Raw genomic sequence first — 17,254 nt, forward strand, 5'->3', positions numbered from 1 at the left:
TGCAGAGCAGGGCTGGCTGGAAAGCGCCCCTGCAGGGGCAGCTGCGAGGGAAGCAGCCCGGAAATGCAGCAATGCATCATTTTGTGTCTCTGCCCAAGGCACTGAGGGAGCCCCAAAACTCAGGCAAATGCCACAAGGATCTGCTCAGCACCCTGAGCGGGACCCTCCTCCTTCCTGCCTTGCCGTGGGCTGACGCTGCCCGCATGCCCCGCACCCGCCAAAGCCGCTCTCTCACTGCCCTCCACAGCCGGACGGGGAGAGAAAGTTTTTAGTAGAAGCAAGAAATTGGAGAATCCCGTTCCTAAAGCAGGACAGAGCTGAACAAAGAAACACCATTTCTCCCAGTTTCAGCAAAAAGCTGCATTTTGGGCCCAGCAGAAGTCAGTCCGGTCCTCCAGTGTCCCCCAGCGCCCTCAGTGTCCCAGCACGTTCCCGTAGATGTCACTGGGTGCCCGCGGTCGCCCGTGGGGTCCCGGCAGCTGCGCGTAGGTCACTTGGGTATCCTGGGGCGGAGCGGTGCGGGTGGGCCCTGCAGGAGACCCTGGCTGTGGCACCTGTGTGACACCCCCCGTGGGTGACGTGTCCCTGTGTGTGTCCCACCCCGTACTCACCCTGCGTCTGCTTCGTCCCCGTGACGTGGGTGTACAGCACCTCCCCCTCCTCCGGGGGGGCCGGGGGCTCCGGGGGAGCCCTGCAGGGATGGGGGGATGTGTGAGAGGGGATGGGAGGTCTTGGGGGCTGGGTAAAAGGGGGGGGGCTCATGGCTGGAGCCCCCCACTCACCTTTCCTGGTGCTTCCTGGAGGCTGCAAAGGAAAGGGGTGGGGGTGACTGTGTGGGCTCCCCAAGGCCCTGACCACCCTCGGGAATCCTGAACTCCCACAGGGCTCTCAATTCCCCCGAGGAGCCCCCAGCATTCCTGGAGATCCCCAGAACCCCTGAACCACACCAGTGGACCATGTCCTGATGCCCCCTGAGCCCCAGGGCTGGCAGAGACGGGCAACCTCCAAACTGCCCCAGGATTCCTGTAACAACCCCCAGCATCCCTGCACCACCCTCCAACACCGCTCCAAATCATTGAGGACCTCGAGCAAAGGTCACTGGGGACTCAGCGCTGGTCCGTTCAGGGGTTGTGGGTGCTGCCCCATCATCCCCACATTCTCGGTGGCCTCCCATCTCCCCAGGGTCCCTGTCGGCCCCATTGTCACCCACCCAGGCGGTGCCATTGGTGCCGGCCCACAATGACACCCACGAGCAGGACCAGGAACAGGAGGGACCCGGCAGCTCCTGCGGCCACTGCTGGGGACAGAGGGGGACACATCAGGGTCAGCTGCCATGCCGGAGGTGCTGCACCCTCCAGTAACCCCGAGTGAGCCCACCTGTGTCCCAGTGTCCCCGCGGTGTCACCGTCAGTGCCAGCTCGGGGCTGAGCGCCCGGAAGACGCGGTGCCCGTCCTGTTCCAGCTGGTTGGTGGCCACGCACTGGTAGGTGCCGGAATGTCCCACATGGACGTCGCCGAGCTCCAGGAGGGGACCCTGGGCCACCTCGCTGCCGTTGTGCAGCCAGGTGAAGGTGACAGGGGCTGAGCCCACCTGCACCGAGCAGCGCAGGGTCACGGGGTCACCTGCGCGCACCGGCTGTGCCAGGGCACCGGGGCTGATGGTGGCATTGGCCACGGGCACTGCGGGGACACAGACGGGGCTGGCACCTGGCTAGGGGGCATGGGGATGTGGTGGGTGGGGTCACCCCATTCCTGAGGTTCCCGCTCACCCAGGACGGTGACATTCAGGGGGACACTCTCGGCCACGCTGTCCCCGTTGCTGGCCCTGTACTGGTAGTGGCCGCTGTCATTGTCCCCAACGTGGCGCAGCTCCAGGCGGGGGCCGGTGCCCAGCGGTGCCCACGAGTCCCCCCGGTGCCAGGAGAAGGACAGGGGACCTGTCCCCGCGGCCACCGTGCAGCTCAGCACCAGGCGGTCCCCCAGTGCCACCTGTGCCCCGGGGGGCTGCGCCGACACGGACACCCCCGAGAGCGGGACCCCTGCGGGAAGGGGACACCAGGGGACAGTGAAGGACCTGGGGAGGGTGGGGGAGGGGCAGAGGGAGTCCTGTGAGGAAGAGGGGGCACGGAGCCTGGGAGTGGCTTGGAAAGGGCAGGAATGGACCCCAAGGAAGGATGGGGGGGTAGGGGAGGAAACACCTGGAGAGGAATGGGGGGGACTCCAGGGAGGGGTGGGGACCAAGAAGAGGATGATGGGACCTGGGGAGCAGGAGGGAGCTCAGAGAGGGAAGGAGGGGGGAGCGGGTGACGGATGGGGGGACCTGGGGAAGGAAGTGGGAAGGGATGGGAGGACACTGGGCAGGGGTCAGGAAGAGCTGGGTGTCCCCAGGCAGGACTGGGGGACCCGTGGCGGCTGTCGGGGCTCCCCGCGCCCATCCCCGCACTCACTGCGCACCGTGACGCGGAGCCGGGCGCTGCTCTTCCGCACGGCCCCCGCTCGGAGCGCACCTGGCAGCTGTAATTCCCCGAGTGGGAGACCCCCACGGCGGGCAGCAGGAGCTGCGGGGACCCCTGCGGGCCCCCCACCAACCGCCCGTGCCGGTAGAAGAGGTGCAGGAGGGGGGCTCGGGGCTGCAGGGGGCTGGGGGTGCTGAGGCAGCTGAGATTGAGGGGGGACCCCTCGGGGGGCTCGGGGGGACCCTCCAGCACCGGCACCGGGAACAGCTCTGGGAAGGAGATGGGGGGGCGGTGGGAGCGTGACCCCGAGGCTGCTGTGAAGGGGCTGTGGGGGTGCTGAGGTGTGGGGGTGTCGGGGTGTCAGGGTGGCGGCTGTGGGGTGCTCACCGTGCACTGTCACTGTCACCGGCGCTGACTCCGACTCAGTCCACTGGTACATCGCGGAGTCCACCCAGCCCCTGCAGCGGTAGCGGCCGCTGTGGTGCAGCCGCAGAGGGGACAGGGACAGCTCGGTCCTACTGCGGAACAGCTGCAGTTGTTTCTCCTCGCGGTAGAAGGACACCGAGGTCACCGGTTTGTCCTGCCAGCCCCGGCAGCGCAGTGTCACCGTGTCCCCCTCCAGCAGCGCCCGCGCCGGCACCTGCAGCACCAGCCAGGCTGGGGGACAGGGGGGTCCGGTCACACCGCGGGGATCCGTGGGGTCCCGATGGCACCGGGACGCCCCGATTGGGTCACACCCAGCGCACCAGGGGTCCCCAATTCCAACACGGGGCTCCGCTCGCACGGGGATGCTCTGGGATGTCCCCGTGTGCAGGGGACGGGCTCTCGTCACACCAGGGGGGTGACCCATGGAGCGGAGCCCACCCAGAGCCCTCGGGGACCCTGCGGGTGCCAGGCTGGGGACACCCAATCCCCCTCACAATCGGAGACGCTCACGGGGGGGCTGCGCCCGGTGCCGGCTCTGTCACACTGGTAGGTGCCACTCTCGGTGACAACGAATCGGTCGGGTCCCTGCAGCCGCCAGCGCTGCCCGTCCTTGTACCAGGTGGTGGCAGCGGCGGTGCCCGAGCCCTGGCAGGTCAGTGTCACCCGGTCCCACAGCACCGGCGGCGTCCAGGGGGGCTGCACGAGGAGCTGGGTGGTCTGGGCGCCTGCGGGTGACAGGGGACACCAGCCTGCCAGGGCCAGCGCGGGATGGGGACAGCGGGGCGGGGACGTGGCATCCCCCCGAGGACTCACCAGCGAGGCCGAGGGTCTGGGCTGGAAGGGAGAAGGGACAGGGCTGGCTGGGGGTGGCAGCGCGGGGACAGCGGCACCCGGGGCACGGAGTGTGGGGCTGTCCCCAAACTGTCCCCACGGGGTCACCGGTTTAGCACGGAGGTCTCAGGGATGGGGACACCTCTGTCACCCTGGGCTGAGGCAGGACACGGGGACACTGTGGCCACTCCGGGCATGGGGACTCGACCGACACCCGGTGCTGGCCCAGGTCACTTCCAGCAGCCCCACGGCTCCTCTCACCACCACCAAATCTCCCTGGTGCTTGGCCCTTTCTCCCTGCCCCTGTCCTCACGCCTGGCCCAGTCCCATCGTGCCCGTCCCCACATCCCCGTCCTTACATTCCTGTCCCTCCATTCCTTCCCCTGTTCCCCACAGCCACCCCACGACTGCGGTCACATTTAAGGGCTCCATGCCCATGCTCGGGCTCTGCTGGCCTTGGGGACCTCAGGACACCCCGCAGACCCCCTCTGCCCCCTCCCCACCGCTCTCTGCCTCACCAGGGCCCATCCCCGGGGCGTCAGGCCCGTGCCCGGGGCACTCACCCCACAGGAGCAGCGCCACCTTCCCGGCCATCCCGCTGTCCCCGGCCACCCGGGCTGGCTGTCACACGCTGCCGGGGCCACCTGTCCCCTGGGTGGCGGGAAGGAAGCGAGGTCACGTCTCGTCCCCACGTGTTGGTGGCCCTTGGTGGGGGCAGGGTGGTGGCAGGGTGGGGGCAGGGTGGAGACACAGCAGGGGACAGGCTGGGGCCATGGTGGGACATGGTGTTCCCAGGAGTGGGGGGCTCAGGGCATGTGGGGATCTCAGGATGGGTGTCCCAGGGGAATGGGGAGAGAGGGGAAGTGACAGGGAGTGTCTGTCTGGGGAATGGGGGTCCCCATGTGTCAGGAGGTCCCCGGGATGGGGGTCCTGAGGGAACTGGGGGCAAAGGGGGGTGTGGGGAAGGGGATGGAGATGCTGGGCAACAGGAGACCCAGGATGGGGCTCCGAGAAAAGGGGGACACAGGGAATGGGGCTGCCACGGTCGGGTTCCCAGGGGAATGGGGGTCCCAGGCATGGGCAGTGGCTGGGGGGGCTCGTGGGTCACAGCTCCTTCACCGGGTGCCTCAGATTTTGGGGTGACCCAGGGCCCAGCACGGCCCCCCCGGGGCGCTCATTACCTGGGGCGGCATCACAGGGGGGTCCTGGGTAGCTCCGGTTCTGTGTCCCCCCCACCCTTTGGCTTTTTCCTCTTTATTTCTCTTTTGTCCTTCATTTCCTCACAGTTGTGCCACGCTGCCTCACCCCCCAGTGTGCGGCTCAGTGATCCTGGGGAGCTCCTGAGCAGGGAACGGGTTGGGGGCACCCTGTGCAGGGGGAATAGGGGGTGCGGGGGCGCAGAGAGGGGTGGGGGGGCAGTGGGGGATGGGGGTGTCCGGCTGTGCCCCCCAACACTTTCACTTTCTCTCTCTGGCAGCAGAAGGAAGAGGCCGTTTGTGCTGAGAGTCAGACGGGGGCGGGTTCTGACCTGGGGGGGCACATCCAGAGGGGTCCTGTCCTGGGGGGGTCCCTGTTCTGGGGGTGACACATCCTGGGGGGATCCTGTCCCAGGGCTGCCCCATCCCGGCTGCCAGGGGGGTCCTGTCCTGGGGGATGGCGGTGCTGGGGGGGTCTCTGGACACATTCCTGGGGGTGGGGGGTCCCTGTCCCAGTGGTGGCACATCCTGGGGACCCCTGTCCTGGAAGGGCCCTGCTGGCTCCCACTGTCCCTGCTTGGGCACTGTGACCTCTGCAGGGCACAAATTTGGGGCTGCCCTGTCCCTTCTAGGTCCCTTCCCCTTGATGGTCCCGTCCACTCTGGGAGCCCCCAATCCCCCTTTGGGATCCCCAAAGGTGCAGCCCCTCTTCCCCATCCTGCAGCCCCCTGTGACCCTTCTGTGGCTGAGAAGCCCCACGGGGTGCCAGTGGGGGTGACAGGGGGTGGGTGTCAGTCGGGGAGGGCACAGACCCCGCCACAACCTCCCACAGCCACCCCAAGCCCCCAGCCCTGGCAGGGTCTCAGCGCTGGCAACCAGGAAATGGATGAGACCCTGCAGATGAAACACTCGGGACACTCCTGGCTGTGCCCCGCTCTGCCCACAGCACCTGAGCACCAACCTGCCCCCTCTGCCTCAACACCCACATGGAATAATGGAGCTTTTTCCCTTCTGGAAATGGCTGATTTGGCCAAAAATTGATACCACACCACTGAGACACCGCAAATGTGGGGGGGCTGAAGCTGTTGTGGGGCTGCCCCCCTCTCCGGCTCCCACTTCCCCCCGTGTGGTTTCCGTCCCGGGGGGTTGGGACACTTTGGGTTTGTTGGTTTTGGGAGAAAACCTCTTTCAGACTTTTCTGTTCTTGCTCATCCCCTGCAGGATCTGAGCTGGCAAGAGCAGTTTGGGAATGGAGCCCCAGGCAGGAAGCAGCTCCCAAACTCCTGCGTGCAGCCAGTGGCCATCCAAGTGTGGGGCCAGGCCACGCCACAGCCCCACTGCGGGGGGATGGGCATTGGCCAGCCCTGCTCTGGCCAGCCCCAGGGGCAGCCAGGACCTGAGGGTCCCCCCCGCCCCCTGGGCTTTGACTCTCGCAGCTTTAGAGCTGCTGCAAGGTGAGAATTGTGTGGGGGAAAAGGCGTGGCTGTGGTTTGCTCAGGCCTGCGAGAAGCACAAAAGCCAAGGGGAGCCCAAGCAGTGGCTCTGCGAGCGAGGGCCTTTGATGGTTTGCAGAGCAGGGCTGGCTGGAAAGCGCCCCTGCAGGGGCAGCTGCGAGGGAAGCAGCCCGGAAATGCAGCAATGCATCATTTTGTGCCTCTGCCCAAGGCACTGAGGGAGCCCCAAAACTCAGGCAAATGCCACAAGGATCTGCTCAGCACCCTGAGCGGGACCCTCCTCCTTCCTGCCTCAAACCTGCCGCCCTTTGGAAGCTCCTGGAAAGGATGTTTGGGTTCTGGCTGTGGACGCCAGACGAGAGGGAGAAGTGTGGAAATATCGAGCCGTGGCTCCACACGTGGATCTGGGGAACGGGCGGTGGGAGCAGGAGCAGGGAGTGCCCAGGCAGGGGAATTCAGAGTAGGATGGAGTGGATTTACCAGGGAATCAGACCCTGAGGGACACACGGGCATTTCCACAGCTTCCTGTGCAGTGCTCTCAGGATGGACAGAGTTGTCCCTTTATGGCAGCAGAAGCCATGGGAAGTCAATCAAGTCTCAGGGTGGCAATGAGAAAAATGGGAAGATGTGAGAAATGAGACAACTCTTAAAAAGATTAATTTATTGAAAACAGAAAAAATTGAAAAATTACAGAAATCAGAAAAATATAAAAATTTGGGATCCTATGGCTCGGTAGATGGTATGCCCCAGGAGCGCAGGGATTTGAGATCTTCTGGCTGAGACAGCACTAGACCTCAGGTAGAGAAAAAAACTTGCAGTGCTGGGTTGACTTAAAAAAATTACTAAAAGCCCCTTAAAAGGGGTAAGGCTTTTAATGCCCAGCACCGATGTCTCCCACAGCTAGTCTGGAGAGAGCAAGAGGGGAAGAGAGAAGAGAGCCCGCCTCTCGGCTTCGTCCTTTTTATAGTTTTTGCTCCGCCCCCAGTCCGCCCACAGCCCGCCCATAGCCCGCCCCTTCGGTCCAAGGCGATTGGTGCTTTCCCTTTGATGGATCATCTCTGTCCACCAATGGCTCATCGTTGTCAAGGGGGGTGGTATCAGTTAGAGATAAGGGAATACAATACCTTCATGAAAATTCAGGTATTCAGGTTGCCATGGAACTTGCCTGCAGAGTAATGGCTCTGTAGCTAGAAATAGCTGCTGGCTATTAAGACTGGGTGGGGGGGTTTTGGCCTTGGAATCAAAATGCAAGTGAAACACCTACAAAAAGTATTAAAATACATCCAACACACCTCAGAACACTTGTAAAAGTATACAGTAAACACAGGAAAGGTAACTCTTATGGTGTACCAGTGGTTTGTAGCTTGAAAAGGGGCAAGTTTGTGATTTTTAACTTGGAAAATTTTAACTGGGAAGGGTGCAACTCTATTAATAAACTTTAAACAAATAGAAACACTGATAATGGAACTGGATTTTTGTACCTGGGCTGATGGGTTAATTGTAATATTCAATTTAAAAATAATTAACTCAAAATTAATTATTGAAAGCACTTAATATGCAAAGACCAAGCACAAATAGGGATTTCATGTATGACAGAAGAGTTCCTAAATATGGCCCCAGAAAAGCCATCCTTGTGGGCTGGGGTGCTGCCCAGCAGACAGGGAACAATCCCGTGCACCTGTTGGACACTCAGGGAGATTTCCCACTCCGTATTACCCACAGGCAAACGCGGCTGTGGGATGCACCAATGGGATCCTAAAGGGAACCAAAAAGTCTCATTTCTCTGTGATTTGTTTGGGTTTTTATTGTGAGAGACTTGTTGGGAGACCAACGATTAAAAGGATTCTATAAACCAGAGCATTTTGTAAGAGTGTTGGTTTGATTTTGGCTGAGTTAATTCTTTTTCTGGGAAAAAATTGGTGTGGGAAAAGCTTTGTGCCTTTATCCTGTGGATGTAGGATTTTGTCTCAACCAATTGGGAATGAGGGGAATTCAACCAAATTGAGCCTGGCAGTTACCATTGTCAGGGGCAGGGTGTGACAGGGAATTCCTGAATTTGGGGCACCCCAGAGGTCACAGTGCCCCAGCGGGAATGCTCAGGTCCCCCCGGGAGAGGGGTCCCCAGGATGTGCCACCTCTGGGGCAGGAATCCCCAGGACGTGGCACCCCCAGAACGAGGACCCGCCTGGGACAAGACCCAGGTGTCACCACAGCAGAGGAGCCCTTTTCCCCCAGGACAGGACCCCTCTGGATGTGCCCCCCCAGGTCAGAACCCGGCCCCCGTCTGACTCTCAGCACAAACGGCCTCTTCCTTCTGCTGCCCGAGAGAGAAAGTGAAAGTGTTGGGGGGCACAGCCGGACACCCCCATCCCCCACTGCCCCCCCACCCCTCTCTGCGCCCCCGCACCCCCTATTCCCCCTGCACAGGGTGCCTCCAACCCGTTCCCTGCTCAGGAGCTCCCCAGGATCACTGAGCCGCACACTGGGGGGTGAGGCAGCGTGGCACAACCGTGAGGAAATGAAGGACAAAAGAGAAATAAAGAGGAAAAAGCCAAAGGGTGGGGGGGACACAGAACCGGAGCTACCCAGGACCCCCCTGTGATGCCGCCCCAGGTAATGAGCGCCCCGGGGGGGCCGTGCTGGGCCCTGAGTCACCCCAAAATCTGAGGCACCCGGTGAAGGAGCTGGGACCCACGAGCCCCCCCAGCCACTGCCCATCCCTGGGACCCCCATTCCCCTGGGAACCCGACCGTGGCAGCCCCATTCCCCGTGTCCCCCTTTTCTCGGAGCCCCATCCTGGGTCTCCTGTTGCCCAGCATCTCCATCCCCTTCCCCCCACCTCCTTTGCCCCCCATTCCCTCAGGACCCCCATCCTGGGGACCCCCTGACACATGGGGCCCCCCATTCCCCAGACAGACACTCCCTGTCACTTCCCCTCTCTCCCCATTCCCCTGGGACACCCATCCTCAGATCCCCACATGCCCTGAGCCCCCCACTCCTGGGAACACCATGTCCCACCATGGCCCCAGCCTGTCCCCTGCTGTGTCTCCACCCTGCCCCCACCCTGCAACACCCTGCCCCCACCAAGGGCCACCAACACGGGGGGACGAGACGTGACCTCGCTTCCTTCCCGCCACCCAGGGGACAGGTGGCCCCGGCAGCGTGTGACAGCCAGCCCGGGTGGCCGGGGACAGCGGGATGGCCGGGAAGGTGGCGCTGCTCCTGTGGGGTGAGTGCCCCGGGCACGGGCCTGATGCCCCGGGGATGGGCCCTGGTGAGGCAGAGAGCGGTGGGGAGGGGGCAGAGGGGGTCTGCGGGGTGCCCTGAGGTCCCCAAGGCCAGCAGAGCCCGAGCATGGGCATGGAGCCCTTAAATGTGACCGGAGTCGTGGGGTGGCTGTGGGGACAGGAACAGGGGGACAGGAATGGAAGGAGTGGGATGTAGCAAAAGGAACCTTGGGGCTGGGGCAGCTGTGGGGACAGGGCCAGGGGCACAGGGATGCAGGGACAGGGACAAGGGCCAATCACCATCAGGATGGGCCACGGGGCCAGGTGCCATTGGGATGGGATCATGGGCAGAGGGCCGTGGGGATGTGGCCGTGGGGACAGGTGCTGTGGGGTGGGTGGAGGTGACTTGTCCAAGCATGGGGTGCCCACAGTGTCCCCATGTCCTGCCTCAGCCCAGGGTGACAGAGATGTCCCTGTCCTCAAGACCTCCGTGCCACACCGGTGACCCCGTGGGGACAGTTTGGGGACAGCCCCACACTCCGTGCCCCGGGTGCCGCTGTCCCCGCGCTGCCACCCCCACCCAGCCCTGTCCCTTCTCCCTTCCAGCCCAGACCCTCGGCCTCGCTGGTGAGTCCTCGGGGGGATGCCACGTCCCCGCCCCGCTGTCCCCATCCCGCGCTGGCCCTGGCAGGCTGGTGTCCCCTGTCACCCGCAGGCGCCCAGACCACCCAGCTCCTCGTGCAGCCCCCCTGGACGCCGCCGGTGCTGTGGGACCGGGTGACACTGACCTGCCAGGGCTCGGGCACCGCCGCTGCCACCACCTGGTACAAGGACGGGCAGCGCTGGCGGCTGCAGGGACCCGACCGATTCGTTGTCACCGAGAGTGGCACCTACCAGTGTGACAGACCCGGCACCGGGCGCAGCCCCACCGTGAGCGTCTTAGATGGTGAGGGGGGTTGGGTGTCCCCAGCCTGGCACCCGCGGGGTCCCCGAGGGCTCTGGGTGGGCTCCGCTCCATGGGTCACCCCCCTGGTGTGACGAGAGCCCGTCCCCTGCACACGGGGACATCCCAGAGCATCCCAGAGCGAGCGGAGCCCCGTGTTGGAATTGGGGACCCCTGGTGCGCTGGGTGTGACCCAATCGGGGCGTCCCGGTGCCATCGGGACCCCACGGATCCCCGCGGTGTGACCGGACCCCCCTGTCCCCCAGCCTGGCTGGTGCTGCAGGTGCCGGCGCGGGCGCTGCTGGAGGGGGACACGGTGACACTGCGCTGCCGGAGCTGGAAGGACAAACCGGTGACGTGGGTGATCTTCTACCACGAGGAGAAACAACTGCAGCTGTTCCGTGATGGGACCGAGCTGTCCCTGTCCCCTCTGCGGCTGCACCACAGCGGCCGCTACAGCTGCAGGGGCTTGGTGGACTTCGACATGTCACGGGGGTGGAAGGAGTCGGTGTCGGCGCCGGTGACAGTGACAGTGCACAGTGAGCACCCCACAGCCGCCACCCTGACACCCCGACACCCCCAAACCTCAGCACCCCCACAGCCCCTTCACAGCAGCCTCGGGGTCACGCTCCCCCCGCCCCATCTCCTTTCCTGTCCCATCCCGGTCCCGGTGCTGGAGGGTCCCCCCGAGCCCACCGAGGGGTCCCCCCTCAATCTCAGCTGCCTCAGCACCCCCAGCCCCCTGCGGCCCCGAGCCCCCCTCCTGCACCTCTTCTACCGGCACGGGCGGTTGGTGGGGGGCCCGCAGGGGTCCCCGCAGCTCCTGCTGCCCGCCGTGGGGGTCTCCCACTCGGGGAATTACAGCTGCCAGGTGCGCTCCGAGCGGGGGCCGTGCGGAAGAGCAGCGCCCGGCTCCGCGTCACGGTGCGCAGTGAGTGCGGGGATGGGCGCGGGGAGCCCCAACAGCCGCCACGGGTCCCCCACTCCTGCCTGGGGACACCCAGCCCTCCATGACGTTTTCCGGATCCCCCCATCACTGCTCGGTATCCCCATCCCTCACCCAGTGCCCTCACCCCTCCCTCGATCCACCCTACTCCTCTCTGAGATCCCTCCACAGTATCCAGGTCCCACCATCCCTGTCTGGATCCCCACCCCTCCCTCGGGTACCCCCATCCCTCTCAAGGTGTCCCTTCCCTGAAACCGCCCATCCTTCCCTGGGGTCCATTCCTGCCCTTTCCAAGCCTCCCGCACCATCTCTGTGTGCCCTCGTCCTCACAGGGGTCCCCCCGATGCTCTCTAAACTTCCTCGGGTCCTTCACTGTCCTCTGGTGTCCCCTTCCTGCAGGGGTCCCGCTCTCGGGGGTGTCCGTGTCGGCGCAGCCCCCCGGGGCACAGGTGGCACTGGGGGACCGCCTGGTGCTGAGCTGCGCGGTGGCCGCGGGGACAGGTCCCCTGTCCTTCTCCTGGCACCGGGGGACTCGTGGGCACCGCTGGGCACCGGCCCCCGCCTGGAGCTGCGCCACGTTGGGGACAATGACAGCGGCCACTACCAGTGCAGGGCCAGCAACGGGGACAGCGTGGTCGAGAGTGTCCCCCTGAATGTCACCGTCCTGGGTGAGCGGGACCCTCAGGAATGGGGAGACCCCACCCACCACATCCCCATCCCCCCTGGCCAGGTGCCAGCCCCGTCTGTGTCCCCGCAGTGCCCGTGGCCAATGCCACCATCAGCCCCGGTGCCCTGGCACAGCCGGTGCACGCAGGTGACCCCGTGACCCTGCGCTGCTCGGTGCAGGTGGGCTCAGCCCCTGTCACCTTCACCTGGCTGCGCAACGGCCGCGAGGTGGCCCGGGGTCCCCTCCTGGAGCTCGGCGACGTCCATGTGGGACATTCCGGCACCTACCAGTGCGTGGCCACCAACCAGCTGGGACAGGACGGGCACCGCGTGTTCCGGGCGCTCAGCCCCGAGCTGGCACTGACGGTGACACCGCGGGGACGCTGGGACACAGGTGGGCTCACTCGGGGTTACTGGAGGGTGCAGAAGCCCCGGCATGGCAGCTGACCCTGATGTGTCCCCCTCTGTCCCCAGCAGTGGCCGCAGGGGTCGGTGGTTCCCTGCTGTTCCTGGTCCTGCTCGTGGGTGCCACTGTGGGCTGGCACCGGTGGCATCGCCTGGGTGGGTGACAATGGGGGTTTCGGGGGTCCCGGGGGCGGTGGGAAGCCCCGAGTCGGGGAGGGAATGGGGCAGCACCCACAGCCACTGACTTGGGGGTGGATGAGCCCCTCTGACCCCAGCTCAGGGTTCTGGGGGCATTGGGGTGGCGTTGGGATGCTGGGGGTACTTTCAGGGGTTTTAGCGGTGTTTGGGGGGGTCCCCCTTCCTCCCGGGCTTGGGGCTCTGGGGGCTCAGGGGATCTGGAACACCAGGGTGGTTCAGAGCTTCTGGGGGGCATAGGGGATGCTTGGGGGTTCTGGGTGGACTCAGGGGCCCCGAGGGCTTTTAGGGGCCCCAGGGACGCCGCAGTCACCCCACACATTTTCTTTGCAGCTGCCAGGAAGCACCAGGAAAGGTGAGTGGGGGGCTCCAGTCCTGAGCTCAATTTTACCTCCACCCCATAAACCCCCCAGCCCACAGCCCCCCCCCTTTACCCCCGCAGGGCCCCCCTAGAGCCCCCGGCCACCCCAGAGGAGGGGGAGGTGCTGTACACCCTCGTTGGGAGCACCCGGAATGCAGGGGGTGAGTACGGGGCTGGGGACAGGGACACGTCACCCACGGGTGTCACCCCCACCCGGCTCCCCACAACCGCTGTCTCCCGCAGGGTCCCCCCACGCCACATCCCCCCAGGGGACCTACGCGGAGCTGCCGGGACCCCACGGGCGACAGCAGGACCCCAGTGACATCTATGAGAACGTGCTGTGACACTGGGGGCACTGGGGGGCACTGGGGGGCACTGGATGTCCCTGCGTGAGGGCACCCCCGTGTGTCCCCCCCACCCCACGGCTCCCATTGGTGCCCATCCCTGCCTGGGGGGGGGGTGGTCACGAGTGGGGGGTCCCATGTGGGGCTGCCCAGAGCTCCCCGTTCCAGTGCTCCCAGAGCTCCCAGTACCCTCCACGGGTTCCCCATTCCCCCTCCCAGTGCTGGGGGGAGGCACAGGACCCTTTTGCCTCTTCTTGGACCCAAAAGGCAGCGTTTGGATTAAAGTGGGAGAAATGGGGTTGATTTGTTCAGCTCTGCCTGCTCAGCTCGGCACGGAGGAGGAGGGTCCCGCTCAGGGTGCTGAGCAGATCCTTGTGGCATTTGCCTGAGTTTTGGGGCTCCCTCAGTGCCTTGGGCAGAGGCACAAAATGATGCATTGCTGCATTTCCGGGCTGCTTCCCTCGCAGCTGCCCCTGCAGGGGCGCTTTCCAGCCAGCCCTGCTCTGCAAACCATCAAAGGCCCTCGCTCGCAGAGCCACTGCTTGGGCTCCCCTTGGCTTTTGTGCTTCTCGCCGGGCTGAGCAAACCACAGCCACGCCTTTTCCCCCACACAATTTTCACCTTGCAGCAGCTCTAAAGCTGCGAGAGTCAAAGCCCAGGGGGCGGGGGGGACCCTCAGGACCCGTTCCCTGCTCGGCAGCTCCCCTGAAATATCGAGCCGTGCTTCTGGCCCGCGGCCTTGCCGGGGCTGCTGGAGGTGACCCCGGCTGGATGGCGACAGTGGCTTCGGCCACGCTGGCGCAGCCGCTTGGGCCACATCGGCCCCGTCGCTCGCCGCAGCCCGGGACAGTGGCGGCCCTCGCAGCGCGATGGCAGCCGCGACCTGCGGCAGTGGCCGAGCCCAGGACTCCGCTCCCGCAGTGCCGGGCCTTCCTGCCCCGGCTCCCCGCTCCCCGCCACGCTCCCCGCACCTCCCCCCGGCGCCGCCCGCCCGCCCCAGGGCCGGGCCCGGCGGAGGCTCCGCAGCGGCTCCGGGGCTCAGGCGCCGCTCGGCGAGCGCCGGCTGCGGGCCTTTGGCCACCGGCGGCTACCGGGCAGCAGCGGGCAGCGCTGGCGTGGCTTGGGCTGCTGGGCCCCCGCCGGCCGGCCCGGCTCCGTGCCGGGGCTCTCGGGGCGCTGCCGCTGCTGCCGGGCTCCAGCTCGGGCCGAGGAGCTCGGCAGCTGCGGGATCGCTGCCCGTGGCGACGGGGCGGCACCGCCGCACGTCCCCGAGCCCTTGGCCGGCTGTCAGCGAGCGGGGACAAACAGCGAGCGGCAGCTCCTTCCCCTGCGCGCCTCTGGAAGGAAAAGCCCCGCGCGTCCCCGCGCTGTCCCGGCAGAGCCCAGGGACCGCTGTCCCCGCGCCCTTGGGGACACTTTGCAGCCTGGGCTGGCCTTTGGGATGTCCTTCCCCTTCTGCCGCTCCTTTCCCCCCTTCCAGGTGCTGTCCCGGGCCAGGGCGGCTTTAGGGCTCAGCCCTGTTTTCCCTGGCCACAAACCTGCCCCAAAGGATTTGCCAAAGCCGTTCGGGGTTTCCAGAGGCGAGCAAGGAAAGCTGGAATGGGATTAGCTGCACTCCCAACTGCTTTGGGAAGCTGGTTTGCCTTGTGGGGCGGGAGGTTGGGAGCGCTGCCATCTCCCTGCGCTCCCACAAGGAGCCCCGGGCGGCTTTGGGATCTCTCATCTCGGAGGCACCTGGAGCAAAATCTCCTAATTGGATTCCCCGGGTTAATGAATTAATCCCAGCAGTTCCCGGCTCTGGGGTGGCTGCGGTGACTGGCGCCGTCACCTCGGGGGCATTCGGTGCCAAACCCTTCCATCCAACAGCCCGAATTTGGGAAGCTGCTCTGGGATCTGCGGGCCGGGCTGTGGGAGAGCCCCTGCAGAGGGGCCAGCACAGCCAAACTTCGGGACTATTTCTGGGAGCGAGGCCCCGGGAAACGGCGCAGTGCCGGGCCATGGGATTGGGGCCAGGATTTAAAGCTCCAAACAGAATTCGCAGGAAAGAGAATTCGCAGGAAAGAGAATTCCCAGGAAACCCCGCAGCCGCGCGTGCCCGGGATCAGCTCCCGCACAGCGCAGAGCCGGCGCAGATCCGGCCGGGATGGGCTCGGGGAAGCCACGCCGGGATCGGGAACCCGAGCCCGCCCGGGTGTCCCTTCAGCAGGTGGCACTCTGGGGACAGCAGAGGGACAGCCCCAGTCAGGCTGGACTGGGAGCACTGGGAGCTGCCCAGCGCTGCCGCTGCATGGCCCCGCTGTCCCCGGCTCCTGGAGCTGTCCCCGGGTCCCCCTCCCGCCACCCCCCGCCAGCCCCCGGTGGCCACGGGCGGGGCACAGGGGGCATCTCCCGGTGCCCGCGCTGCTGCTGGAGCTGAGGCTCCGCCGTTCCCTGACCCCCCCTTCCCACCCCAATCCCAGGCTGGGGAGGATTTGGCGAGGATTTTGGGGGATTTGGGGGGATTTGGGGTCTCTCAACCCGTCCTGTCCCGCAGCTCTCGGGCTCCATCCCCATCGCGATCCTTCGGGATGTCACAGCCTCGCCCGGAGCGCTGCCCTCCCTCGGGAACAACCCCAAGATCCTCGAAATCATCACCAAAAACCTGGTCCGGGAGCTCATGGGAGGCTGTGCCCGAGCCCTGGGGGAATTTGGGGACCCGGGGCTGTCACTGCGCTGTCCCAAAACCTCAGGGATCAGGGATGGGCAGTGTGGCCAAGGAGCGCGGAACACCCGCAACTGAACAATCCCCAAACTCAACAAATCCCAAAAAAAGTCCCAGAAAACCTTCCCGGCAGCCAAAAAAGGTCCTTTAGGGCAGAGCCGGGGGTACTTTACCCCCAAAATGTGTCCAGTGCTGCCTCAGGATCCCAAAATGCCCGCGAGAGGCAGCGGAGCCGTGTGTTTGTGCACGGGGATGCTTTAGGAGCACGGCTGAACTTCAGGATTCCTGGCCTTAATTACAACACCTCATTAAGGGCCCGCATTAACCCAACCTGCTCCAATTTAGCCTCGTTCTGACCTCCCCAAATTTTCCTTGGGGTTTTTCGGCTTCGCTTCCTGTTTGGAACCTCTGCGGTGTCCTGAAAGGTGTCCCCGATGAGTCAGGTTTGGGGTTTTTGGGAGAGGGAAAGGGGGAGGAGGATTTTGGGCCCTGGGGTGCTGTGAAGGGCAGTGAGGGACCCCTGGGGGGACTCGATGCCTCCCAGTGATCCCCAATTCCCCCCCAGGGTCACATCACACTCTCGTAGGTGGCACCGGGGTCCTGCTGTCCCTCGTAGGGTCCCGGCAGCTGCGCGTTGGTCACTTGTGGATGCCGAGGGGGGGCAGGGCCGGGGGACACCCGTGGGGGCGCTGACAGAGACAGCGGTTGTGGGGACCTGGGAGGGGGTGACACCCGTGGGGGACGTGTCCCTGTCCCCAGCCCCGTACTCACCCCCCGCCCGCTCGCTGCCCACGCCGTGGGGCTCCAGCAGCTCCCCCTCCTCCGGGGGGGCCCTGCGGGGATAAGGGGGGGCCTGAGGGGGTGTCTGGGGAAGGGGGAAAGGGGAGTCACGGCCGGAGCCCCCCCACTCACCTGTCCTGGGGCTTCCTGGCGGCTGCAAGGAAAAGGGGAGGGGGTGACCGTGGGGACTCCGGGACCCCTGAATCTTCCTGGGACCTCGGCAGCTCCGACCACCCACGGGACCCCCAAATCCCCACTGGAGCCCCAATTCCCACCGCACCCCTGATTCCCCCCTGGACACTCCAAGCACCCCTGAACCCCCA

At 65.2% G+C, this 17,254-nt stretch overlaps 1 protein-coding gene and 1 pseudogene across 2 annotated transcripts; one reads left to right on the top strand and one right to left on the bottom strand.

The window, feature by feature from the left end:
* Positions 1-413: 413 nt before the first annotated feature.
* LOC309583082 (low affinity immunoglobulin gamma Fc region receptor III-like) lies at positions 414-3,679 on the bottom strand (the record flags this gene model as incomplete). Its single annotated transcript, XM_082298602.1, is given in 7 exon segments — positions 414-529; positions 612-691; positions 783-804; positions 1,211-1,294; positions 2,844-3,113; positions 3,377-3,652; positions 3,655-3,679. Coding segments are annotated over 7 exon segments (873 nt in total).
* A 6,554-nt stretch (positions 3,680-10,233) lies between these two features.
* On the top strand, positions 10,234-13,537 carry LOC309583268 (low affinity immunoglobulin gamma Fc region receptor II-like; annotated as a pseudogene). The gene is made up of 5 exons: positions 10,234-10,536; positions 10,800-11,072; positions 12,623-12,706; positions 13,079-13,100; positions 13,350-13,537. The product of its transcript is annotated as a low affinity immunoglobulin gamma Fc region receptor II-like (transcript).
* The last annotated feature ends 3,717 nt before the right edge of the window (positions 13,538-17,254 follow it).

Source organism: Coloeus monedula, assembly GCF_965178545.1.
Source record: "Coloeus monedula genome assembly, chromosome: 29".
Lineage (NCBI taxonomy): Eukaryota > Metazoa > Chordata > Aves > Passeriformes > Corvidae > Coloeus > Coloeus monedula.